The following is a 27867-nucleotide window of genomic DNA, read 5'->3' as shown; positions in this document are numbered from 1 at the left end:
TTTTTAAGGTTTTTAATCCTCAATTTTGCCTTTTTTCACCTACATTCCAACTGCCATCTAAAAAAATTCTACTTTCTTCTAGGTACATAGTGATTTTGCTGCTGCTGCTACTCGTGGTGCAATGGCTGTAATTGATGGAAACGTTATGGCCATAAACCCAGGAGAAGAAACACGAATGCAGATGTTTATTTGGAACAACATATTTTTTAGCCTGGGTTTTGATGTTCGAGACCATTATCGGGAACTAGGAGGTGATGCTGCTGCCCATGCAGCACCAACCAATGACTTAAATGGGGTTCGGGCATATGGGGCTGTGGATGTGGAAGGCTTGTATACGCTGGGGACAGTGGTAGTAGATTATAGAGGATACCGTGTTACTGCCCAGTCAATTATCCCGGGCATTCTGGAGCGTGAGCAGGAGCAGAGTGTTATCTATGGCTCAATTGACTTTGGAAAGACTGTTGTGTCTCACAACAAATATCTGGAGCTTCTGGACAAGACGAGCCGGCCTCTTAAGGTTAGCATGAGAACGAATACTATTTTCAAATTGAAATAAAAAAAAAAAAAATACAAAAATGGCTTTTCACTATTTTAATCTCAGGTCCAAAAGCACAGTGTACTGAATGAGAAGAACCAAACGGTGGCGCTGTGCTCTTCTGTGGAGTGCAAAGGCATTATTGGAAATGATGGCCGTCATTATATTCTTGACTTGCTTCGTACTTTTCCTCCTGATCTAAACTTCCTGCCTGTGGAGGGGGTGGAGCTCCCTGTTGAATGTCAGCGCCAAGGTTTCCCCCGCCTACACAGACACCGCCTGGCTTGTTTACGCCAGGAGTTAATTGAGGCCTTTGTTGAACACAGGTAGATGTCAGCCTTAACTATTCATCTACCAAAAATCTAAAAATAAAATGACATCCATTTTGTTTTATTCCAGATATCTTCTATTTATGAAAATGGCTGCATTGCAGCTCATGCAACAGAAAGCTAATAGAGACACCAAAACTGATGTTGCTATTACAGAAGGCTCTGAGACTATCTCGAACAAAATGGACCTAACTCCAACATTGAATGCTGATTCCAGTTCTCCAACAGTCTCCACAGACATCAATACTTCTGCTGATTCATCAAACATAAGTGAAGGCAAAGACTCAAGCCCCACCACTAATGGTCCTCTAGACACTGCCACAGCTACCCAGAATGGAGCATGCAAGAACCCACTGGAGGGTAAGGAGCTCGAAGATAGTATTCCAGGATTAGCTCAGGCCAAAGAGCTTGCGGAGACCTTAGTAACCGAAGATGGAACTGGCATTGGTACGTCAAAATAACCGAAAACCCAAAACAAAGTTGGACGACTTGGAGAGAGCCACTCTGCGCACACACACACACACCTACACGTAGTCTATAAAAATGTTTAAATTCATTAAATACATTTTATAAGTTTTAGCCAAATGCATCATTTGACAGCATCAGAAAAATGTGTTATCACAGTATTGTATAACTTTGAAATGGCTTACTCCACCATGAGTGGTCTCTCTGTTTAGTCCTGCTTTGGTGGTGTTCGTTCACTTTCCTGTCCAAAAATCAAAATAATATTTTATTTAGGTTTCTAATTTTATTTGGTGGCTGCATGGTTGAAATAACAAAGTGTTTGCTTAGCTGGTGTTGGGTGTCTAGTCTTATGTTTATTACTTTCATTTTGCACTTAACCTTAAAATGTGGGTGATTATATTGCTAGGACTACTAAATCTAGTGCGATGTTTCAATTTTATATTGATTTAAAATGTGTGAATAATTTTACATGCCCTAAATATGCTGTTTTGTATCTCTTTACTGTTTAAATTAGACCCCAAAAGCAGAGAGGTTGTCCTGAATGCATGCAAAGCGGTCGGCTCCATCAGCAATACATCCTTTGATATACGCTTCAACCCTGATATTTTCTCTCCAGGTAAGATGGGAGGTACTTTAATACTGTACAATTTCAAGTCCAGTTGGGATAGTCTGGGCAAAACATTGAGTGATCAACCAATTTAAATTTTGTATGTTACACATTAAATCAGGAGTGAGATTTCCAGAAGACAGCGCCGATGACATCCAAAAACAAAAGCAGCTCCTAAAAGACGCTGCTGCATTCCTCCTGTCTTGTCAGATCCCCTCACTGGTCAGTATTTTCAGTAATCTATGTATCTTAATCTAGTAAATATATTAAAAGCTTTGTGTTAATGTTCAGGTCAAAGACTGTTTGGACCACAGTGCTCTGCCAATGGATGGAGCCACATTGACTGAGGCTCTGCACCAGCGAGGTATTAATGTTCGGTACTTGGGAACTGTTCTGGATTTCATTGACAAGACTCCTGCCAAAGCACAGCTGGAACATGTCTATGTAAGCAGAGAATTAGCTAAGTGTATTGAATCCCTTTTTGATTTACAGGCTTTGACACTATTCATTTTATTTTTGCTCTTAGAGAATAGGAATAAGTGAGCTTATCACCAGATGTGCAAAACATATCTTCAAGACATACCTTCAGGTAATGAATGACAATTGACAGATGTATTTCTCATCAATATTCATCTTTCAATGAATGTGGGTGTGTGTTTTGTAGGGTGTGGAGTTGTCCGCTCTCTCTGCGGCTGTGAGCCACTTCCTAAATTGCTTCTTGAGCTCTTTTCCTGATGCAGTGGCCCACTTGCCTCCTGATGAACTAGTCTCACGTCGCAAAAGTCGCAAACGCCGGAACAGAGTCCCTGGTAGTGGGGACAACACTGCATGGGCCAGTCTGACTCCCAGCGAGCTATGGAAAAACATAATTTCTGAGGCACAATCTTACTATCAGTTTACTATAGACTGGTAAGAAATTCATATTTTGTTAAAAAGTTTTGTATGTAATAGACGTTATGATATATTAAATGCAAACTTTGATGTGCAGTGAAAGTGTTGACCAAGTTGTGGAGAAATATGGTCTCCAGAAAGTCACTCTTCTCAGAGAGATTTCAATAAAAACGGGAATTCAGGTACCAATCTTTAGTGGATATGCAAACGTGCACATCAAAGCCACAATATTCATCAAATGGCTTCTGGTCAAATTTGTTTTTCTGTGTAGATCCTAATAAAAGAGTACAACTTTGACAGCCGCCACAAGCCAGCCTTTACAGAGGAGGACATCTTGAACATCTTTCCTGTTGTGAAACATGTGAACCCCAAAGCCTCAGATGCCTTTCACTTTTTTCAGAGCGGTCAGGCCAAAGTACAGCAAGGTAAGGTCTTTTTGAACAGATTAAAATTTTATAGTATAGTGAAGTTCACTTCTCCTCTCTGCATGTAGGATTTCTGAAGGAGGGCAGTGAGCTCATCAATGAGGCTCTCAACCTTTTCAACAATGTTTACGGAGCCATGCATGTTGAGATTTGTGCCTGTCTACGTCTCTTGGCACGCCTTAATTACATTATGGGGGACCACGCAGAGGTAAATATGCCAGAACAGATTAGAACAGATTCTTACTAGAACGTGGTCATAGTTTGGTAACTTTGATTATTTATTCCCAGGCTCTTAGTAACCAGCAAAAAGCTGTTCTGATGAGCGAAAGAGTGCTGGGCATTGAGCACCCCAACACCATTCAAGAATATGTAAAAATGTTTCCAATTTGATAAATTTTACTTAACACGGTGCTATGCTCTACACATGGAACATGCGCTTAATCATATTTGTTTTTACTTGCTTTTCAGATGCACTTGGCTCTCTATTGCTTTGCCAATGGACAGCTGTCAACTGCCCTGAAGTTGCTTTACCGCGCTCGTTATCTCATGCTGTTGGTCTGCGGAGAGGACCACCCAGAAATGGCTCTTCTTGATGTGTGTTGAAAATTATGCTTGAGGACCAAATTGTATTTTAGCTGTTTTTTTGTAAAGTTATTCCCAACTCTATATGTTTTCAATTACAGAGTAACATTGGGCTGGTACTGCATGGAGTAATGGAGTATGATTTATCGCTGCGCTTCCTTGAAAATGCCTTAACCATCAATACAAAATATCATGGATCTCGATCGTTGAAAGTGGCTCTTAGGTTTGTTAACACAGACAATATAATTTTGAATTGGCAGATGTTTGTATTACGTTAAGATAGAATTTTTTTGTTTTAAAATGTTTTGTTTTCACTGCAGTCATCATTTGGTGGCCAGAGTCTATGAAAGCAAAGCAGAATTTCGTTCTGCACTTCAACATGAAAAGGAAGGTTATACAATCTACAAGAACCAGGTGTGACATGGTTTCACCTTATGTAACATAAAATATTGCATTAGTTTGACTGTCTTTTCTCTTCTTACAACAGATGGGTGAGGTGCATGAAAAAACAAAGGAAAGCTCAGAGTATCTGAAGTACCTTACGCAACAAGCTGTAGCACTTCAGAGAACAATGAATGAAATCTACAAGAATGGCTCCAATGCCAGCATCATGCCAGTAAAGGTGACTGCCATATACAGGGTTTTCTTTTTTTTCTTTATTTTTAGTTTGTTTTACTATTCAATATTGATCCAATGCTTATTTTCTATATTGCAGTTTACTGCCCCCAGCATGGCCAGTGTCTTGGAACAGCTCAATATTATTAATGGGATAATATTTATACCTCTCAGGTAAAGTCTTTATTATTATCCATCCACAGTGCAGCATAAAATTACACCAGACATGGTTTGAGTCAGGTCCACTAATCCAAAAGCATTTCTTTTTCAGTCAAAAAGATCTAGAGAACCTGAAGGCTGAGGTGCAGAGACGACAGCAGCTGCAAGAGCTGGGAAAGCCAGAGGAGAACTTAGAAGATGCTCCGCTGGAACTGGAGGACAAAATTCCTATTGATTAACATTTAACAGGCAAACGCAATAACACAATGGTCAAGTCATTTAGCCTGTGGCATCACAAACTTTGACGCTTCAATCAACTTGAAATAGTATGGGAGGGGTGACACACAAATTGTGTGTTTTATAGGCCTTTTAAATGTATTTCCTATGTTTTAGGAAATGGTGAGAGGAATACAAACATGTCAGATCAATGTTAACATGCAATGCAGATATACCTGGTCCATGATGACTAGGTGTGAATGAATAAGTATGCAGCCAAGCAAGAGAGACCAAGATGACCATGACATTGTAGGCCAGGGCCTTATTAAATGTATCCTACTTACTCGTCCTGCTTCAGATTTGCACAGTACTATTAGTCCAAATCTCATTTTACCATGCAGTTCTCAAACACCGTAATCTTTGGACATGTAGTCGTTTGCCTGCCATGTTTTGCTGGTACGGCACAAATCCTCTCCTCGAACTCAGGAGCCATTTTTACTGTGCACTAAGAGCAACAACATTGTTTAAGCCAACAATGCATTGTTCAAAGGTTTTAAGATTGTAAGGATTTCCACTACAGCAGTTTTTTAAAACATCTGTAGTGGTTCATTTTTCTCAGTTGTTTCTTGATGAAGGTGCCCACAGTCACTCATAATTGTCAATACAAGCTGAGCTATAGTGTGAGAGTGAAACTTCATTTTGTAACAGTGTGTAGGAAATGGTACTTAGGGCCTGATCATTTATTAATTTAAGCCACGTCTAATTTATAGAAGCTGTATAGAGCAGAAAGATGTATAAATCTATCAGAAATATAGACAGATATTTGATTGTAATGGATTTCCAAAAAAAATTTTAAAAAAATGTCCATGGTCTAAAAGCGGTAGATTATCTGTTTAGTAGCAGTGACCTATTTTTACACACTGTGACATGTTGTATAATTGTGTGTAATTCTTTGTGTTGTCAAAGAGAAGAACGATTGGCTTGGGCTGTTGCTGCTTTTGCTGCTGTGTAGTTTATGTTGAGTCTAAAGATCAATAGTATACTATCCAGATGTTTTATTTTTCTATATAAAAGTACATCTGTGAGATAGTTGTTTCTTGGGGTAAAACAATCAATGCCTGCTGATCTCGTAACTCAATTAATGTATCATGAAGGTACTAGACATTGAGTGCTCAACTTGAGCAGTAGTAACTGATTCTGTTCTATTCGTTTTTACTTTGTCTTGTTTTTATTTTTCATTTTTGGGTAATCTCTTTTTCTATGTCATGGACATAAAAACTATCTCGGATTGTCAGTTCATTGAGCAGTATTCAGTGCACTTTCATGTGCTATTTGGTTGTGTGGTACTTAATTGCACAACTAAAAGTAGACAAAAAGGGCTGCTCCAATGTTCCATTGTACCAAAAACTAATAGATTTATGCTTGTATACATGCAATGTGTCCCTCCCATGTCAAACTGTTAATTGCTGCCATCTGTAATGTGTGATTAAAGCAATATTGTGAAAATATTTTGTAGAAAATCCTGTTGATATATGGCACATATAAATGGACTACAATTACTTGCGAAAATTGAGCCTTAATAAACAAACCGTAAAGGCAAGCTTGTCTATTACATGTTTCTTCATCCGTAAGAGGGCGCTCCAAGCTTAAAATGAAGTATACTGACGATCACTTCACCTTGACTTCGAGACTGAACCATAGAACTGACCAACAAACAATGTGTAAACATCTAAAAGTTAAATCAGTCCGCAAAACATTTTTTATTTATTTTTTTTTTGCTTTTTTGCATTTGTCTTGTTTTTATCATGCTTAATAGTTGCAGCGTCGTAATTCTGAATGAGGGACGTGCGCGCTCGCGTGTCTGTGAACGCGATCTGAAGCGCGCTCGCGTTTGAAGGCGGTGCGGTGCGAAAACAAGCAGGAGGCAGTGCTGAGACAAGCCGAGCGGAGTGTACCTCCACATCACAAGATCACATTTGAGAGCGGAAATTTCACGCCCTGTCGGGTCGTGTCACCACGGGAGAGACCCGAAAACATTTGCAGGCAAAACAAGAGGGTAAGTTAAATACTTGTACTGGTGTTACTCGCCATCCTAAACGAAACTAGCATAAGTACTAGGGGAATGACTGTTGCTGCAATTTCTGCATCTCCTTTTATGTCTCAAAATGGCGGCTAGGCCCTTGCACTGGAGCAGCAGCAGGTATCTTGTCTACAAGGCTAACGGGACATTTTAAGACCCACCATAATTTAAGTGTTTAAAGCCTGGTCATGGTTACCTTGTGGTCTGTTTTGTATTTAAAGGCATGCTGCGACAGGTTGTAACAAAGGCAGTGAGACTTTCTGGTGGAGGCTAACTTCGCTAAGGATAATGCCAAGCTAAAGATCCTGTAAACGCGAATTATGTACGATGGAAGCTTTAAAAAATAACGTTAACAAGCCCGACCATTGGAATAGCAACATATGATATATATTCCGCAGACACTGTGTTGGACTGACCACAACGGACTAGCCTAGATACATATTCAAAATCCCGGCGTTACGTTACATATTTGCATGAAGGTTTGACGTGGTTGAATAGGCTGTTCGATGAGTAACGACAATTTATATCGCCAGTGACTTTGACCGCTGCCTGTATTATTACATAAAAACACTGCTCAAGACGTTGTTGTTGTTAATGCCTGTTCCAGTTGTGCGTTGATGGTGGAACATGTGTATTTCCCTAATAGGGCCTTGACAGGAGCAGGGTGGCAGGATGAGGCGTTTAGTTTTAGCAAAAGGGGCAGAAGGGGCAATTCTGTAACATTTGAATACTTGTCTTACTATTCGTAACCTTTAGTTGACATACAAAATTGCCTGAACGATGTATTACACGGAAAATGCTATTAGAGGGAGGCGACACATGCCGTAAAAAAATAAATAAATAAAAAAGTTGAATAGGACAATATACAATCACTCAGACGCCACAGATCTGTACATCAGTCCATGTTGTGAATAGATTTTATGGACTGCGACACAGACAAGTTTTATACCTGTTATTTTTGCATAAAGGAATCCTGTATCTCCCAGACTGCAGGAGCTCATACTGTGTGTTGAGCACATGAGAAGGATCTCCGATGATCTTCATTGCCCATCTCACAACTGGTTATTCAAGATGGTCTGTGGGGCAGTCACACTGGACACACCCATGTTAACAGTCTAAGGATCTGCTCCGTGTTTTCCCTCTCTGAAGCCCATTGACCTCAACGGCTTGACTCGATTTATCATTACAATATTTCCATACATTGTGTATTAAAATTTGCTTTTTTAGAATCTGGGTAAGATACTGTAAACACACAGATGCTGTCCTATGTTACATTGTGACATGATAAAGTGAAGATTGGAAAAATCTTGGCTCTTGAACCTTGTCATTGGCATGATCTGTACCCATCATCACATAACTAAATGTACTTTTTTCTCTTCTCAGATGCAGCGTGAGCTCAGCTGGTGACTGGTCTGCAGGCGCTCTGCTTCTCTTGACATTGGAGTGAGCCACATTTTGGGGTGCTCTTATCTGAACTTCTCCCAGAGCCCCTCAGTGGAGTGCAGGGCGTGTGTTCAGTCGAGTTGCTCAGATCAGCGCAGCTCATCTCCAGAGTGAGAAGAGCAAAGTAGCTGCACAAGATTCACCTCTGTCACCTGCTCTCCCCTGGCCCCGCCCCAACCACCCCTTCACCATGGTGCTGTCCCAAAGGCAAAGAGATGAACTGTAAGTGTCTTGTTCTTATGCACATCTTCAAATGACATGCACTTTTTTACAAACATATTCATCATTTGCAAAAAGAAGAAATAGATAACATGATGAGGTATAATATATCTTGCACAGGTACACTTCTCTGTTACCAATCAGCATTAACATACCATATTATATGTCTATACTAGACGTCATGGTGGCATTTCGGTTAGCACTTCTATTTTACAACAAGAAAGTCCTGGGTTCTAATAGCATGGCAGATGTGACATCTTTCTGTGTGTAGTTTGCATGCTCTTCCTGTGTCTGTGTAGATTTGACAGCAATCATTCAGCAGCTTTAATTAGTGTGGACTAGGGTTGTGTAATTAATAATCAAATATTCTGCAGATTGCAATGAAAGGAAGAAAATAAAATTAAATGGTGTTTGACCAATTTATATAATATAATAATAATAACTCCTTTAACTGTGACTTGGTTTGTCAAACAGAAAGTTGTCTGTCTTATTGGATGCTCTGCTTTTGGATGTTCTTCATACCAGAGTTTAAAAAGTTGTGATTTTTGACTGTGGTCCTGCACAGTGGCTTAGATCCATGTCGACTTTCACATGGCAAAGCTCAACATACTTAACAATGTTTCCCTGTTTTTAGATTAGTTGTGGGCGGTGTCTGTTGGTATGGAGAGTTCTATTGGAATGCTAATCTTTCCTGCTTTTAACTATTCAGTGAAGCGTGGTACCCCCAAACTGTTCTTATGTTTTGCACATTCTCAGGCACATAAACTGTTGCTTTATGGTCACTGCTGCTATTGCTGCAGCTGCTGTCTAGTGATGTATAATGTATGCATGTTGTGAATATTTAGCTTTCTCTTAGCAGAGCAACTGGAAGTTGCTGGGAGTGTCAAAAGGCCAGACAACTGCTTCAGGTTCAATGCTTGTCTTTAAGCTTTATATAATAACCCATTTTATGCATAGATACCTTTGAGGTAGGAAGATGTCTTAAGCTTAAGCTGTTATCAACACAGCAGTCAGATGCTGTGTTTGCACAGTAACTTAACAACAAGTCTAATTTTGTGATAGCATCCAATGAAAAGTGCATTTGTGTTCCTTTCCTGGGTCAGGGGACTTATCCCTGCTGGCTGCTGTATAAATAGACCCAAGACACAAACTGACTGCTCTCCTCAAAGACCTGGAGGCACTTGTTTAGATGAGCCTTTGCCTTTGAACTCTTTTCCACATGAAAATTCCCCTTACAATGATTCGTGTACAAGACAGCACAGCAGTTCTCGTCATTACTGTCCCTTAATTTTTGTTGCCTCTGGCTCTGCTGGTTTTGTTCATTTTATCTGTTATATCACCAACTTGTGCAAGCTAGAATACATGAAAAAGACACTTATCACTAGGAGGTTCTTTGGTTTACAACAACATGGCACAGGGTTGGTTCTGGTAGTTACTTAAACCAACATTAACCTGTTTGTAGTTTCCTGTTTTGTAATATTGTATGCAATATTGTGATTAGGCATGTCGCGATAACTAATTTTCAAGTAATAATAATAATAATACATTTTATTTGTTAGGCGCCTTTCAAGGCTCTCAAGGTCGCCGTACACATATACACACATACACAATACAAATAGAACAATGTAAAATTATTAAAAATACATTTAAAAACAAATATAGATTAAAAGACAGAGCAGTTATGGTCAGAGTAAGTTCGATATATTTAAGTAAATACAGACAATAAACAATACTATTGAAACCGAAACATAAAGCAGAATTATCCCACAAAGTGTTCTAAATTAACAATATTAAATATTACTGTTAAATGTTAAAAAAACTCTGTAACTCTGTAAATAAATAACAGAATGCAACAAGTTGCAATGCAAGTAGTTAGTTTATATCTATAATGAGTTGTAGGAGTTCATAATGTCATCATGGTACTTTTCCCACTAGTTCAAGGAAAACGTACCACAATAAACATTGACCCCCAAAAAGTACTGTTCTGTCCTTTGTTGAATGATACATTGCTACAGTATTTATCGTGACAGGCCTAATTGTTGTATAATTTAATCTATCATGTTTCCTTGAGTACTCATAAGCTATTGGCATTGAAAGGCTGTATCAGACTGCTACTTCACTCAGTAGAATATGGCGTTAAAGGTAGGCTTGTAGAGAAGTCGATATAGTGCCAAGTACCATATCGACTTATCGTTCAAATTAAAACAGATGGAACAATAACTTTTGATGGTTAGTATTTATCATGGGTACTTTTTCTGTGTACTAGTGGGAAATATTTGGTTAATTATCAGTACCACGATGAGATTTTAGCTGTAGAAGGTTGGATTATGAACTTCTATGACTCATTATAGACACAAATTAACTACTGAAATGTTGAATTTGTTGTTTATTGCAGTTCTTTTTTTCAGATTTGTTCATTTAGAATTTGGTGATAATTCTGTTTTATGGTTTGGTTCCAATATTGTCATTTGTCATCTATATCACGCCACCTCCTCGTGTCAATAAAGAGTTCTTTTACTGATGGCTGGATGAATCTTTAATTGATACAAGTGCAAACTTGATTGTAGATGCCAACAATGCTGTCGAACCACCGTCGAACTAAATCATTTACATAAATTACAATTAGAAATATAATAATTAAAGACATAAAATAACAAATGAAACTACAAACGCATACCTCGCTAGCTGACCCAAATTTAGGAGGTAGAATGAGCTTTACTTTGATTAACTTTGTAACTTTAATATACCTTGTAAACACGCCACACTTTTCAGGTAAAAACCAGGCGTGCGTTCCCTTTCAGCGGTCGAGCGGAACCAAACAAAAAAAACAACAGTTCCTACCTCACTACCAAAATAAAACACTAAAATACCATATAACATATTATTAACATTAACATTATTTAAATAAAATATAAGTCAAAATTATGGCAGTAAAAATCTATATTTATTCCAACAATATATTGCACTTCAGAATTTGTTATTGTGACAGGCCTAGTTATAGTCAGACACCCCCAGTCTCAGAATGAGTTGAGGTGAACAGGGCTGGTTCTCCCCCTGATGGGTGCTGTGAGCACAGATTGTTTCTGACAGATTGTGGAGAATCATGTTTAGCCCCTTCTTACTGATGCCCCCAGTTCAGGCTGCCTGGTGGCCTGTCTGGTTTCTGCCGGCATCAGTGTTTTAGAAGCATACATAGTGTAGGACAATTATTTATTATGGGCGAGACCACAGGAAAGGACATGTAGTATATAAAGCTTTTTTTGAACACTAGGGCTGTAGATCCTTAATCATTCATTCGATGAATGCTTCGGTTGATGGTGACTTAGTTGACCAGAATTTTTATTAGTTGACACATTTTTTAAAACTTTAATAATAACGATGTATACGGGACAGCAGCAGAAGGGAAAGGATATTGAGTGAGTTAGCTGGTGATTTGGGAGTGAAATTAAAATAGTTTCTTAGTACATTATTCCTTATAAATAGTTGTTATTGCATGAACTCCTGTGCAGTTGAAGTCTGAGTGCAGTTTGGGTCAGATACGTAATAGTTTTGAGAACGCCCCTTTTTAGGACCAGCAGTACATGCCCTTAGTCGACTACAGCCCTACTGAACACTTGAAAAAATGTGACTACATTGTTTATAGAGAACAACACTGTGTGTCTGAAAATCATTATAGAGCCATGCAATGTAGGCGGCAGCTTGGTTTATAATTTCATGTCCTATAATTTGAGGGTAATGGAGTAAATTGGTCACCGACTGCTGTATATTAAATCTGTATGAATAAACCCTTCTCTTTTCTAAATATTTAAAGTAGGAATTCATATTATACTGGATTTATTTCTGCTTTCAGTAATGGATGTTAACCCTTATGATGCACTGCTAATATGTCTGCCAAGTAGTTTTACTACATGTTTGCTGAGGGTTGTGATGACACCTCTGAATGTGCCAAGATAAAAATTTGCATTTCTATCTGTCACATTTAATAAACATGTTCTTTTGTTTCTGTTTTTTATTTATAATTGCATTAATAACTACTATTTTTGTCATATTAAATTTATCCTTATCTGTTTCAGAAATCGTGCAATAGCGGACTATCTTCGTTCCAATGGATATGAAGAGGCGTATTCCAACTTCAAAAAAGAAGCTGAATTAGATGTGGTGAGTTCATTAGTCACCTTTGGATATTCCCATCCAAATGTAATGGTGTCCATTATTGATTTTCCTCTATTTATAGGAATAACTTTTACAAAAATGCATTTTTAAGGATTTACTTGACACCCAAAGTATTCTTACCATATGGTGCATTGTTTATTCACTCATCAATCAGTACAAGACTCAGTGGTGGTCAGCTTAAAGTGGTATACACGATTTGTATTCATGTAGTAAAATGAATACAAGTACATTTAAGGGCATTTAAGATACTTCTGCATCCTCATCTGGGGCTGACTGACAGAAGTGGCTGTGAGTTTGTGAGTGGACTCTACTACTTGGACATCGCCAAGGAATACCTACCTTTTCTCTTAGCCAGTCTATGGGTGGTGTAAAGCTGCAAATGCTTTCTTGCTGCAAATGCATTCTTTAAGTCATTTGTAAATAACAAGTCCCCATTTTATCAGACAATATTTAAAAGCACTATGTAACTTTTCTGGTGAGGGCCTTCCAACTGCTTGTCTCTGAAATGTTATTTCTTTATCTGCAATATTCCACACTATGACAGTCAGGTGTTCTTTTTGCTGAGAAAAGCTGCTGTTTTATACTGATAATGGTGGCACAGGCAGTCCTTATGTTACAAAAATGTATTGAATAAAATGTTTGGAGTAAATGTTATTTATTGCTAAAACAAAAGACTGATTAATGAGTAAATATAGTTACTTCTATATATTTATGATCCTTCAACAAGCAAAAAGTGTAATTGTTCATAATTTATTACTTTGCTTGTTTTTTGACTATGGGGCAAAAATTTGATTATTGGGCCCACCATAGTCTCGCTCAAAAAAAAAAAAGCCTAATGTAAAGTTTTTTGTTTTTTTTTCTCTACTGACAGAATGAAGAGTTGGACAAGAAGTATGCAGGTCTTTTAGAGAAAAAATGGACCTCTGTCATCAGGTTACAGAAAAAGGTTTGTCTTTGCCTTATGTAGTTTTTATTTTTTTTTATTTTTTATGTAGTTCTGTACTTGACTGAAACTTTTGTAAATGCTTAGGTTATGGAACTCGAATCAAAGTTAAATGATGTTAAAGATGACATACATTTTGGCGGACCGGTCAGTCAGAAGCGCGACCCCAAAGAGTGGATCCCCCGACCTCCAGAGAAGTATTCTTTGAGTGGGCACCGGAGCCCTGTCACCCGGGTCATATTCCATCCAGTCTTCAGTGTCATGGTGTCAGCCTCTGAGGATGCTACCATAAAGGTGAGTGTTGGTACTCATAATTCAACTATTTCAGTGGGTAAATTTTAACCAAAATGACAGCTTCATTTTTCCACCACACACTACCATTTGACTCTTTTTATAAAAATATTAGAATAACCAGCCTATACATTCAACTGGGCCATCTGCTTTGTCTGGGGCTGGGGGGAAGGAGGGGTTTGTGTCCCTTCACTGCTGTGCACCCTCCCCCCACCTTCCCCCCAAGAACCCAGGGTTTATCCTTCTGTCTGCCCAGAAGAACACACTGCCTCAGTATTTATATTGTATGCTATAATGGTTACTGTATGTGGCAGTAATCATGTGTTGTGATCATTTCTTATCTAGGTTTGGGACTATGAGACAGGAGACTTTGAACGCACACTGAAGGGTCATACCGACTCGGTACAGGACATCTCTTTTGACCAAACTGGCAAACTGCTTGCCTCCTGCTCTGCTGATATGACTATCAAGCTGTGGGATTTCCAAGTCTTTGAGTGCATAAGGACCATGCATGGTATGAATTTAACACGTTTAATGTAGCTAACCTATACATTTTAGTTTTACTCAGGTGAACTAAAAAACAGTTACTAAATGCATAAAGAAGTATGAGACAAACCATTTGAATCAGGGCAATACTTTTCCTTAAACTGAAAGAGGCAGTCACTCAGCTGAAAAAGTATTTACCCCTTTACCATCCATCCATCTTCTTCCGCTTATTTTACCCCTTTACATTTCTGTGAAGTATGTGCCCACTGTCAAGATGATACCTGCAGTATTTATTAATCAGGGCATTTCTCTAAAATTTACTTGGCTGCAAATTAGTTAAGCTATTCTTCTGGCAAGATGTTTTTTTTTTAATCATAAAAGTCTTAAGATTGTTATTTTTTTGTTTCCCAGGACATGATCACAATGTTTCATCAGTTGCCATCATGCCCAATGGAGATCACATTGTCTCTGCTTCAAGGGACAAAACTATAAAAATGTGGGAGGTCGCCACTGGGTACGAAATTACGAAGCTCCTTTAAAAATAAGTCTGCACTTGAACCCTTTTGTGTGGAGTCTGACATTTTGTTTGTCCTGTAGTTATTCTGTAAAGACCTTCACTGGTCACAGGGAGTGGGTTCGTATGGTGCGACCAAACCAGGATGGGACATTAATTGCCAGCTGCTCCAATGACCAAACAGTGCGTGTGTGGGTTGTGGCCACCAAGGAGTGCAAAGCAGAGCTGCGGGAACATGAGCATGTAGTGGAGTGCATTTCATGGGCTCCAGAAAGCGCTTATCCCAATATCCAGGATGCCACCGGGTCAGAGGTATGATGGCATTCAAATGTATTTCAACTGAGTACAACTGAAGTAAAGTGATGCCCTCGAAATAGTAAATAGGGTAAATTATAGCACCTACATTATTGGCCAAAAAAACAATACTTGAGTCTCACACATCACTGCTCATGTGAAGTAAACATCTGTGAATGGATATAAAGAGCTTGCAGAATTAACTCGAATATCACAATAGCCTTAAGCAACATGGACACTCTTCCCATGCCTTGTGATCCGCATGAATTCTTGTCGGATTTATACCGGTTCCGTCATAGCAGTTGTCCTAATTGTGACCCCAGTTATAAATGTTGTTGATTAAAAATGTCTTAAATTGTTTCTCTCTAGAATAAGAAAAGTGGCAAGCCAGGCCCTTTCCTATTGTCTGGCTCCAGAGATAAAACTATTAAGATGTGGGATATTAGCACCAGTATGTGCCTTATGACTCTGGTAAGGACTGACAATCTGATAATAAAAACAAGTATAAATTAAAATGACTTTAAATTTGTAAACTGTTGACTTTTTAGGTTGGCCATGACAACTGGGTACGTGGTGTCCTTTTCCATCCAGGTGGCAAATTTATAGTGAGTTGTGCAGATGACAAAACTTTGAGGATTTGGGACTACAAAAACAAGCGCTGCATGAAAACCTTGGGTGCTCATGAACACTTTGTTACCTCTATGGGTAAGCATTGCTGCCAATGATGTCAAACTTCTGACAAACAAGTACATGTAGATACATTATAATGTTGTGGTTTTTTTTTAAATGTTTTTTTTGAGATTTCCACAAGGCTGCTCCATATGTTGCCACTGGCAGCGTAGATCAAACGGTAAAAGTGTGGGAGTGTCGTTGACATGGACCTTAGAGGGTTGGACCATCTCCCGCAGACGTTCCACTGGATACTGATGAATTCCACCCTACCTGTCCATGTAACCCAAACTCCTGCACATCTCTGCAGCTGCACTTAACCACCATGGTTATTTACCCATCGTGCTCTCTGGTCCAGTAACTTTTGTCTTTCTGTGTAAAATATTCCTGGATGTAGAAGAGCTATTAAATGTTACACAAAAAGTATTCTTGCATGGTAATCCCAAATTGTATAATATAACATTGAATTTGCATAGAAAAATATAAAGTTGTCATACTGAGCAACTGAAGGCCGGGTTTTAGAAGGCATAAATGTAGGGCACTAAATCTGTAATTTAAGATATTACTGTATCTTTGTCTGTATAAGATTTATTTTTGTCTTTTTTTTAATTTTGAACTTTTTTTCTGATATTGTTCTCCCCCCTAAGCCGGTTGGTGCCTAGCATATTACAGAAAAGCTGTCAATGGGCTTTGAAATGATACATCTTCAATTCATAAATGAGCAAACCGTTGTTACTCGATTGACACACTTGTAGTCATACTTTTTTCAGACTCTGGAGATAGAAAGCAGCTTTACTTTTGTCAGTGTGGTACATCTAAATAGGGCTGTGGCTATACCATACTTGAGATAAAATGTCCGTATCTGAAGTATAGCGTCAAATGTTACATTTTAACATATTGATTCTGCCTAAATGAGACTTGGGGGATGAATGCAATCTAGTAGCGCTTATGTGTATTTCCCTTTTTAAAGATCAGTTTATAAATGGGATAATTGCTTAGCCTGGTCTGCTCTTCTGACAGTTGGAAACAAAACACAAATTTTATTTAATAAATGTTCCTGGATGGAATATGTGGAGGCCGTACAGTTCCAATATGAAGGTGAACAATATCATAACTTATGTACTGTTTTGGCTTAATAAGTAGTAAGTTTTCTGTGAAAATATAAATTTTGAATTAAGCTAAATAGAAACCAGTTTTTTGCAATGGACCTGGAACTCAATGTTCAATTGGAAAGGAGGACGGGTAGACAAGAAGACCCTATGATCGACGGTGTGCCTCTGCATAGCATGGAGTGTACCGTGAGCAGTAAGCTTGGATCTTAGAGAATCTCTGACAGTCTTCTTGTGTATGTAATAGATTGGATATGACAGATGAAAGCAGCCATCCTCTCTGACGATGAGCATGAACTCATTTTCCAAGTGCAATTTGAAAGGTCAAAGGTCTCTTAATGATTAACTTTATGATCCCTTTTCTATTACAAAGTAACAAACTACATTTATCTAGATGAGCATTTTCCTCAAAATGTATTTCTGAACTAATGAAAAATGACAGTAATTTCTGTTATTGCAGCTTTATTCTTACTGTGTATTGGATATGGTGATGCTGCTCCAAGTTGATATTGGCTAGTCCTGTGAGTGTAATGTTGCATTGCTGCATGTAAATGACCATAGAAGCAAAGCCCTGCACCTACATGTGTAACAGGTCTAATCACCATGGAGACATTTGTGCATCTGTTGCTCCATCAAAAATAGTAACAGAAAAAGAAATAGAAGTTTAATGAAAGATGATTTTGGTATTGGTTCAAATGCCAGTGAATACATAAAGACAAAAAGGAGACAATCAACTGACGGTCGTTTTTGTTTTTCAAATAGGAGCAGCTTTCAATACTCTTTAGGGACACGCTACATTCCAAGTTAATATAAAACGGTAAATTTAAAACAAGGAAATGGTCCTTGGAGGATGTGTTTTGTGCTGCTTAAATTAGTTGGAATGAAAGATATAGTCCGTTTTTATTGGCCTTCAAATTCCCCCACAACATACTCATTCTTTCTATTCCAAGGGACCCAAGACCAAACAACCTCTTTAGGGAGCTTGTTTTCACTGTCCGGCTTCAATCTTCAGCAAACAGCCAGGCTTTACCCTATTTCTCATAATTGTTTGCAATAAAAGAAAATAAAACTATTACGTGTCCTTTTTTTTCTGAAATTCTTTGTCATCACGCTGAGGTGTACGTACATGTGACGTCATGGGAAACCAGGAAAAGCTTTGCCGAAAGTAAAAACGTTTGTACAACGTTGTTTACACAAGTTGTGTTAACCCAAGAGTAGTTTGTCGACTCGTGCATAAATGAAATTACTTCTGAATCTCAGTAGATAATCTAGCATTTTTGGATTGTATCAAGACGCTCAAGGTAGGGCGCACATGGCGAAACCGTTAGCTTCATTTTAGCATGTTTCATTTACGTGAGCCAAGTTTGAATACACTTTGATTTGAACTCGGATCATGATATAGTAAGGGTTTAATAAGGCAGTACTATTTAACATGTGTTTCAGTCATGGCTCTTAACAAGTCAATGCATCCCCGGAACCGGTACAAAGATAAACCCCCAGACTTCGCCTACCTAGCAGCCAAGTATCCTGAGTTCCAGCAGCATGTGCAGACCAGCCTGGTGGGACGACCGGTGTAAGTTACCTCTCAAACTGGATAATAAAGAAAACCTAAAGTGAGATGGATGGCCAATTTTGTTATCAAATAGAAAACATGTGATTAGGGTAATCTTGTTGGGACTGACAGCAATACGCTTTCAAATGTAACAGATTTAATTGTATAAACTAATAGGCCTACTATTTATGATTCCAATATGTCCAAATGCTTGTTAGACTAACAGTACTTTGTATATTATTATTTCCAGTCCATATTCATCGATGCCTAACCTGCATATTTTCGTTTCTTTTTGTATTGAACAACAGCAGTGTTTAATTGTGCTAAAGACCACTGGGATCTCTGAACAGGATAGGGGCTCCCCAGAGCATTATGTGGTTAAGTTAATTTCATCAAAAATAATAATTGTGGAAATTAAACGGTAATAATCCCAGAAATGACTGGAAATGTGGGGAGGATCTTGGAGATCCCAATTGCTGTTATTTGTCTCTAATTATTGTTAGTAAATTTCATCTTGTACAACGTTGTTTACACAAGTTGTAAACAACTTGTGTAAACTCTTTATGGGGGGCACAGTTTTGGATTGAGGGGACCAGCAAGTCTGTGGTATGAGCAAGGTGGGCTTCAAGGAAAAAAAAAGATGGGAATCACTGGTCCAGACCATCTTCATACAAACAGGATGAACCATGGTTATCCACTTCTGGTTATAACATCTGCTCTTGTACAATATGAGCACCATGAAATTGTTGTAATTGATAACTTCTATTAAAGTAACTATACTGACACGCTGATTAGATTAGCATCATCATACTTTTGTAATTTAATACAATCACACTCATTTGCTATGTAATTATGAAGGCATATCAAGGTACTGAGCAGAGAGCCAATACGTGATATGAATTTAACTAAAGCAACTATATAGGATTTACTTAAAGACTGCGTAAATGTTTACAGTGAAATTGAAATATTGTCCAAAGCTTTGAAGAAATTATCAGAAAAGATGACTTTCAAGTAGAAATGCTTGTCAATTCCTTAAGCAAAAATGATACATTTCAATGAGCTGACCCCTTATTTTTATTATATGGTCAACTGTTAATTGTATATGACTGTGTGATATGTTACTAACTCCAAGAATTGATGATGTCTTTCTCGGTTTAAAATCCTGGCGTGAGTAAAAATGTTTACTGTGATCAGCACATAACACACCAGGTGAAATAGTTAGAAGGTCATCCCTCTGTGAAGACAGGTTCTGTGTACACTGCATGTATTCTTTCATGTTGATGGTGTGTGATAGAGGTGAGACAGAGCTGTTTACCTCAGCAGTAAACTGGCCACTATTGTGAGGACCCTTTTCCTTAATAATAACCTTGAGCTATTGCATTTCACTTAAAAAAACTAGTTGGGAAGGCTGCTTGTTGTCTTTACTTTGATCTCATGTATACATTTATATACATCATTTGTCCCTGTATTTCGGGCATCACCAAACAAAATTATGCATTGCGTAAAGCCACACCTACGTAGCACCACATGCGTAGAACCACGGGCACTCTCACGCTCACTCCAGCTTCAGCCATTGCTCCAGCGTGGCCGGATTTGCGTGCTCTACTCATCTCTTCAGTAGGTGGTGTTGCCATGGAGATGTGTCAGGACTGCTGATAGAATGGATGGGTCTGCAAGCACACACACTATGCCTAAAAATAGAGTTTGGCCACAGCAGCCTCTGAATATTGATCCTAATGATGCCTCAGAGGACAACTGGGAGAGGGCATGAGATATTTGCTGGACAGATAAAAGGGATAGGAGCTGTACTGTGGAGTCAAGTGAGAAAATAATGGGGATACAGTTCATTCATGCACATTTTGCTTTTCAAATACTGTCTTAGCCAGGTAGGTTCTCACTGGTTCATTTTATTGCATTTTTCCCAAAAGGGGCAGGTGTGAGCCCTCCTCCACCAGGTCACTGGTCTTAACTGCTGATAAATGTAGTCCATTAAGCTAATGTCTTCATCGGGTGTAGACACATTTGTAAGATTGATGAGAGTCTGGATAGGTAAATAGTTTCTCATTTGTTCAAGATGAACACCTGTTTGCCATGAGTCATTAGTTGTTGCTATCCACAGCATGTAGTTGGAGGACATCAGGAGTGCACCAAATATTGTACATGTACTTAAATATCCTTCTGTGTCTATACTAGATATTAATAAATATCATGCAATATAAATGTATCATGCAAAAATTTAATTGTATTTTGTAATCTTGTGGATAGAACTTTAAACTTCACTGTTATGTATTTCTGTCTAGCATCAATTTCAAAGAGCCAGAGGCAGTTCGGGCATTGACTTGCACTTTGCTTAAAGAAGACTTTGGTTTGACCATTGAGATTCCTCTGGAGCGCCTCATACCCACAGTCCCTTTACGTCTCAACTACATTCACTGGGTGGAGGACCTTATTGATGGTCAAAAGCAACTACGCCGTGGCATTGATATTGGTACACAAAAAATGCATATAAATGACATCTTACTGTCCATAGTCCATAGCACTTCTGCTTTTCAGCACTGAAAATAAAGTAATTAATAAAAACCTTTTCCTTTAGGCACTGGGGCATCTTGCATATACCCTTTATTGGGAGCCACAATGAATGGTTGGTACTTTCTAGCTACAGAGGTGGATGACATTTGCTTTGACTATGCCAAGAAAAATGTGGAGCAAAATAATTTGTCAGACCTTATAAAAGGTGAGTGGTGTCTTTGTTTTATTTTTTTACCAGAATACCATTTATAAACAATTCTCACTCTAGTTTGGGTAATCAGTTGTGAAGGTCCCAAAGAAGACTTTACTCATGGATGCTTTAAAAGAGGAGACGGAGATTGTTTATGACTTCTGTATGTGCAACCCGCCATTTTTTGCAAATCAGCTGGAAGCAAAGGTACCAGTTCCCTATTTGTTTTGTTTTTTCACAAAACAAAGAGTATTGTTCTCTGTCATCCTCATCTGTCATCTTCTTACCACATTTTTATAGTAGCCAGAGCAAGTGTTTGTGTATGGTTAGAGATGGTAATAGGATTTCTTCTTAATCTGTGTCTGACTTTTTTTCTCTCTCCAGGGGGTCAACTCCAGAAACTCTAGACGGCCTCCTCCCAGCTCAGTGAACACGGGTGGGGTGACGGAGATCATGGCGGAGGGTGGAGAGCTCGAGTTTGTGAAGAGGATCATTCACGACAGTCTGCAGTTAAAGAAACGCTTACGGTAAATACATGAACACCATACAAAAGCAGTTCTACACAGATCAATATTACTTTGATGACTTAAAATTGTAGACATTGGGGGTATCAGCATGATATATTTTTAACATAAATAAGTTACAGCCTTCTCTAATAAAAATGCAAATTGATTGAGGGTATTTGGAAAGTTAACTGCATAATCTCTCAGTCGTCTAGGTCTGTCAACTGACACTGCCTTGTATCTATCTGAACAGAGGAGGTAATTACACTGAAACTCAAAACACCTGTTTACAGAAAGTATAAACAATATTTGGAAAGGTTTGGACCATTAAAACTGGTGATTCGCTGTATAAAGGTCGGGTAGCATTCTTGTAAATGACAAAATTTGTTTTTTGTACCATGAATTGTATTGTAAAATATATATTTATGTCTATATCTGACTGCAGCTCTCTGTCCTGATCTACTTGTATAACATTTTACTTGGAGTAAAGAGCCATGTGCGTCCCTATGTAACACTTAAGAATGACAGCACGATAGCTGTGCTAGGGGTGCCCAAAAATTCATGTCAATACTCCTCCTTTCAACTTCAAGAATATGTTTTAAGTTTGTATTACACAGCTGTGTGCATTATTTTATATTTTATATATGTATTATTGTGTGTGTGTGTGTGTATATGTGTATATATATATATATATATATATATATATATATATATATATATATACACATACAATAATACATATATAAAATGTAGATATGAGGGACATAGAAGTCCCATGTTTTAACCCAAGTGACTCCGGGTTGTTTCAGTGCAGACTAGAGGACATTCTTAACCAGGCAACATATAAGGTATTGTAGAGAAATGAAAGCTGTGGGCACTCTGTTTATTGATCTTTCCATAACCATGAGACAAACCTGTGCTTTTTGTTTTTTCATTCACTTATCTTCTCTTAATTTTTCAGTGTTTTGTGTTGCCGGTTTTCTGATGCTCAGGTTTTGAACTCTTTCAACCATATAATGTAAACTTTGTGTTCAGGTGGTACAGCTGTATGTTGGGGAAGAAATGTAGCCTGGCACCATTGAAAGAGGAGCTGAGAAAACAAGGGGTTGGTAGTCTGGCTTACTTAAAACCTATTTTTACTCTAAATAGGTGGCAATTCATTATTTATATGAGCAATCCTAAAAAACATTTTATATATTTGATCCACATTGAATGTAACATTTAATTAAATGCATAATAATAGTTTATGAAACAACTCATGATGTAAACATGTTCTGTGGGTGATCATCTTAGTAATTTGCTGACATTGGCTCAGTCCTATAAATAAACTATAAATAAAATTTTGTTCTATCTCAGGTACCCAAAGTGACATACACAGAATTCTGCCAGGGGCGCACTATGCGTTGGGCATTGGCCTGGAGTTTCTATGACGATGTGATTGTTCCAGTAAGTCTCCTCTTTCTTACTTTATCCTCAAGAAAAAGTGTAGTATACAATATACAGTTTAAAACTTAAATCTGCACTTTTAAATTGCTGTATGTCTGTGTGGATAGAATGGGTCCTGTTTTTCCGTTGATCAAAGCAGATACAATATAGTGTTTTTCTTCTTCGATATCTCCCAGTTGGCTTTCCAACCTAAAAGCAGTTGTGCAGAAAAATTGGCCTATATTTCCCCCTGCCCCATCCACCGCCCTTCTTCCGCTAGCACACACATTCACCATCATTTTCACATGGGAGCTGCTCAGCATCATTATCAGGCAGACCCTGGAGCGTGTGTGTACACATGCTTACACTACAGTGGCTTTTGTGTGTACTATTCTATGCATGGTAGACCAGTTCCTTCCATTGGTGTGTATGAGATGTCTATAAAGTGGTCTTGAATGCAACATTTGAATTATAACATGTGACATGCACAGCAGCTGTAACCTACTTAACTCGTATGACCATATAAAGGTCCATCTCACATTTTACAGTACATGTATTGTATATCTGCTAAACTACTACATGTGTTTATGCATAAGGTGAAATTATTTATTACATCTAATTATGTGGAAATACAGTGATGCTGATTTAGATTAATTTGTCATATACAAGTTAACACAGAGAAAGAAATGTGTTTGGATGAGAAGAACCTGTCCACTCACATATAACAACATAATTACAGTTGAAACCAGATGTTTACATACATTTTATAAAAAGACACATTTGCTTTTTTTCCTCACTGTCTAACATGAAATCACACTAAACTTTTACTGTTTTAGGTCAGTTAAAATTTACCAAAATTATTTCTATTTGCTAAATGCCAGAATAAGAGAGAAGGATTTTTTAGACAATTTATTACTTTCTTCAAAGTCAGAAGTTTACATACATGTGTGCGTGTGGGGGTGTGTGTGTGACTGAAATTTTCATCTTCACAGTGGTGCATGTCCACTGTGAGAGACAATCTGAAAAAAAAAATCTGGAAATCACATTGTATGATTTTTAAAAATAATTTATTTGTATGTTACTGCTGCAAATAAGTATTTGAACACCTATCAGCTAGAATTCTGACCCTCAAAGACCTGTTAGTCCACCTTTAAAAAGTCCACCTCCACTCCACTTATTATCCTAAATTAGCAATGGCAATTGCCAAGCAGCTTGGTGAAAAAAGATCCACTTTTGGAGCAATTATTAGAAAATGGAAGAAGCTAAACACCACTGTCAATCTCCCTCGTACTGGGGCTCCATGCAACATCTCACCTCGTGGGGTCTCAATGATCCTAAGAAAGGTGAGGAATCAACCCAGAACTACATGGCAGGAGCTGGTCAAAGACCTGAAAAAAGCTGAAAAAAGTTTCCAAGGTTACTGTTAGTAAAACACTAAGACGTCATGGTTTAAAATCATGCATGGCACGGAAGGTTCCCCTGCTTAAACCAGCACATGTCCAGGCCAATCTTAAGTTTGCCAATGACAATTTGAATGATCCAGAGGAGTCATGGGAGAAAGTCATGTGGTCAGATGAGACCAAAATAGAACTTTTTGGTCTTAATTCCACTTGCCGTGTTTGGAGGAAGAAGAAGAATGAGTACCATCCAAAGAACACCATCCCTACTGTGAAGCATGGGGGTGGTAGCATCATGCTTTGGGGTCTTTTGGGCTTTTCTGCACATGGGACAGGATGACTGCACTGTATTAAGGAGAGGATGACCGGGGCCATGTATTGGGAGATTTTGGGGAACAACCTCCGTCCCTCAGTTAGAGCATTGAATATGAGTCATGGCTGGGTCTTCCAACATGACAATGATCCGAAGCACACAGCCAGGATAACCAAGGAATGGCTCCGTAAGAAGCATATCAAGGTTCTGGAGTGGCCTAGCCAGTCTCCAGACCTAAACCCAATAGAAAATCTTTGGAGGGAGCTCAAACTCCATGTTTCTCAGCGACAGCCCATAAACCTGACTGATCTAGAGAAGATCTGTGTGGAGCAGTGGGCCAAAATTCCTCCTGCAGTGTGTGCAAACCTGGTGAAAAACTACAGGAAACGTTTGACCTCTGTAATTGCAAACAAAGGCTACTGTACCAAGTATTAACATTGATTTTCTCAAGTGTTCAAATACTTATTTGCAGCAGTAACATACAAATCAATTATTTTTGAAAATCATACAATGTGATTTCCAGATTTATATTTTTTTAGATTATGTCTGTCACAGTGGACATGCACCTAAAATGAAATTTGCGGACCCCTCTTTGATTTCTATGTGGGAGAACTTGCAAAATCACAGGCAAATACTTATTTGCCTCACTATATATGTATAATCTAGTATAAATCTGGCACACTGGGCCAGATGTTGGAAAAAGAGTAAATTATTTGCCCAAAATAAAATATCAAAATAGCACTAATTATTATATGCTGTATTCAAAGCAATATAATGCTATTTCAACTATTGAAAACATAAAACAAGGCAAATGGCCTAATTCCCCCTCTGGCTCAGTTCCAGTGGTGCAGTCCTACCCTACCAGGTGTTTCTACTCATCAGTCAGCTGACACACCAAAACATGGAAACCAAGAGGGAAACTAAACTAGACTATTAGTGACAAATAATAATTCAAAAATAAATGAATAATGAAACAACAGACACTCCCGGGACACAATGGAGTGTTTAAACTAAGATTATGCACCATGTATGCAGAGGCCAGTATGTTCCTTCCCTTTAATTGTAGGTCAGTCTGTCAGTTCTATCAAGCTCAGTGGTGGAGCAGACCCCCCCACTGACTCTCCATGATCGTTGGCATCAGGCTACAGTGCCGAGGACACCTGGCTACTGATTGACATATTTTCTGCAGTAAGCATAAATGTTTGCAATAGTGTGTTTTAGTAACCTCTACTGCCATGGCAGCATATCATCCCTGTTGATTTTATAAAAGTCTGCTCCATTCGTTTAGCTTAGGTAAGGCTGGTCTATAGCTCCACCTTCTGGTTCAGAATAGAACATTTCTTATTTGAGTATTTATGGATTGTCACACTCCAGTGGTGTAAAAATTTTGCAAATTGATGGCACCAGGCTGATGTGATAGGGCCATGAGCATCACCTGAAGGCTGCCTGAATGGGTAAAGGGTGTGTTGGGAAATTATACTTGCCTAAAAGCCTATAAATATGTAAATTTAAAAAAATGTACATAACCAAATTGCATTTCCCTTTTTAGTCTCCCCCCAGTAAGAAACGTAAACTGGAGAAGGCCCGGAAACCACTGTCATTCACACTTCCAGAGGCAGGGCTGAAGGAGCTCCAGACAAAGGCCTCTGCTTTGGGCTGCGCTGGTGGTTGCCCTGTGGAAAGTGTCACTTCTCTTCTGGAAAAATCTTTAACTGAGCTACGAGTAAGCTATGACAAAGACAGAATTTTATCCTTAAATAAATCATTATATTGTATATTATATAGACAGCAGACCATAGACAATTTCAAACATTCACCTTATTTTGATCCTCAGGTGCTGTTTAAGCACGCCCCATGCAGAAAGCAAGAACAGAGCCTATTTTTGACAGCTGTGGAGAACACATGGATCCATGGACGTCAGAGACGACGTGAACAGAAACGACAGTTACGAGAGCTTCCTAGAGCCCCACAAAGTGCTAGTCTCCAAAATACTGCTGCAACTACAGCACCATGCCCCTCTACAAGTGATTGCAACACAAAAGTAAATGTACAAGTTGCTGGTAGCCCAGAGCAAAATTGTCAAACTCAACCTGTGAAAAGAGAAGCACCAAAGGAACAAATAGAGCCTGAATCTGACCACATGAACAAGGTCAATACCAGCACTGATACTGTAATGGACACAAGTCCAAAGGAAGGACTTACTACAGAAAATGATTCGCCTTTACAGCTGCTCAGTAGCCATGGTGCAGTTTCGCAGTTCCTGTTCAAATGTTTGCTGAATGTTATGCTTGAGGAGAAAGATGTGTTAGTGGAGTTGCATTGGGTGGAGGGTCAGAACAAAGATCTAATGAACCAACTTTGCACGTACCTTAAGAACACACTGTTGAGGTCTGTGGCAAGGTAAATGTGTAGCTCTAGTGTGCACAGCTTTTAGTGTTTGGATCTCTTGGTATTAATGATACAAAATATTTATTTTTGTTTAATTATGGTGTAACGCACTGTAACACCACAAGAGGGCAAAACATTTCCTTTTATTTGCCTCTGGATATTTTAAAGATAAAGTGTTTAACAGTTGGCTGTTGGTTTTAGCTGAGCAAGCAATCTAAATTGCTTTCTTAGACACTTACGTGTTCAGTTTGCAGGTTCCATGACTTGTCCAATCAACAGGACATACAAGTTCCATATTCACATCAGGCTGCCCCTCATACCAGTTGTACACAAACGTTTACACTATAATTAATCTAGACAAATGTGTGCCATGTTATTTGTATTATTCTTCTAATAAACGTTGTTATCTATAGCGCAAAGTATATTCTCTGAATCCAGAACCGTATTTTATATCGTCCCTGTTTATTGTATTTGAGAGGGAGTGGCCCTGGTCAGAGGGCGGTCTCAAACGCTGCATGATTCACA

At 38.5% G+C, this 27867-nt stretch overlaps 3 protein-coding genes across 4 annotated transcripts; all 3 read left to right on the top strand.

The window, feature by feature from the left end:
- The first annotated feature begins 82 nt into the window (after positions 1 to 82).
- On the top strand, positions 83 to 6330 carry cluha (clustered mitochondria (cluA/CLU1) homolog a). Its single transcript, XM_033977452.2, has 18 exons — positions 83 to 517; positions 602 to 861; positions 935 to 1311; positions 1844 to 1945; positions 2058 to 2158; positions 2228 to 2380; positions 2463 to 2525; positions 2601 to 2845; positions 2925 to 3009; positions 3099 to 3252; positions 3321 to 3460; positions 3541 to 3621; positions 3721 to 3846; positions 3936 to 4057; positions 4155 to 4248; positions 4322 to 4456; positions 4550 to 4623; positions 4721 to 6330. Exons 1-18 carry the CDS (start codon positions 122 to 124, stop codon positions 4845 to 4847), a joined length of 2835 nt encoding a protein of 944 aa, XP_033833343.2. The 5' UTR covers positions 83 to 121; the 3' UTR covers positions 4848 to 6330.
- Positions 6331 to 6689: 359 nt separating this feature from the next.
- On the top strand, positions 6690 to 16362 carry pafah1b1a (platelet-activating factor acetylhydrolase 1b, regulatory subunit 1a). The gene is made up of 11 exons (XM_033976853.2): positions 6690 to 6880; positions 8288 to 8569; positions 12640 to 12724; positions 13611 to 13685; positions 13770 to 13976; positions 14319 to 14487; positions 14871 to 14973; positions 15057 to 15285; positions 15637 to 15738; positions 15816 to 15972; positions 16068 to 16362. The coding sequence occupies exons 2-11, from the start codon at positions 8538 to 8540 to the stop codon at positions 16139 to 16141; spliced, it is 1233 nt and encodes a 410-aa protein (XP_033832744.1). The 5' UTR covers positions 6690 to 6880; positions 8288 to 8537; the 3' UTR covers positions 16142 to 16362.
- A 1813-nt stretch (positions 16363 to 18175) lies between these two features.
- On the top strand, positions 18176 to 27764 carry mettl16 (methyltransferase 16, N6-methyladenosin). Of its 2 annotated transcripts, XM_033977437.2 has the most exons (10): positions 18176 to 18346; positions 18489 to 18618; positions 20898 to 21085; positions 21191 to 21331; positions 21408 to 21523; positions 21701 to 21843; positions 22855 to 22924; positions 23176 to 23265; positions 26504 to 26677; positions 26789 to 27764. In XM_033977437.2, exons 2-10 carry the CDS (start codon positions 18491 to 18493, stop codon positions 27356 to 27358), a joined length of 1620 nt encoding a protein of 539 aa, XP_033833328.1. In that variant the 5' UTR covers positions 18176 to 18346; positions 18489 to 18490; the 3' UTR covers positions 27359 to 27764. The 2 variants fall into 2 exon arrangements, with proteins under 2 accessions (XP_033833328.1, XP_033833327.1); XM_033977436.2 differs by having other exon boundaries at positions 18191 to 18346; positions 26504 to 27740.
- The last annotated feature ends 103 nt before the right edge of the window (positions 27765 to 27867 follow it).

The sequence above is a fragment of the Periophthalmus magnuspinnatus genome, chromosome 13 (genome assembly GCF_009829125.3).
Source record: "Periophthalmus magnuspinnatus isolate fPerMag1 chromosome 13, fPerMag1.2.pri, whole genome shotgun sequence".
Lineage (NCBI taxonomy): Eukaryota > Metazoa > Chordata > Actinopteri > Gobiiformes > Gobiidae > Periophthalmus > Periophthalmus magnuspinnatus.
Note: the sequence above shows the minus strand (reverse complement) of the source record. Positions and strands in the feature narration are given on the sequence as shown.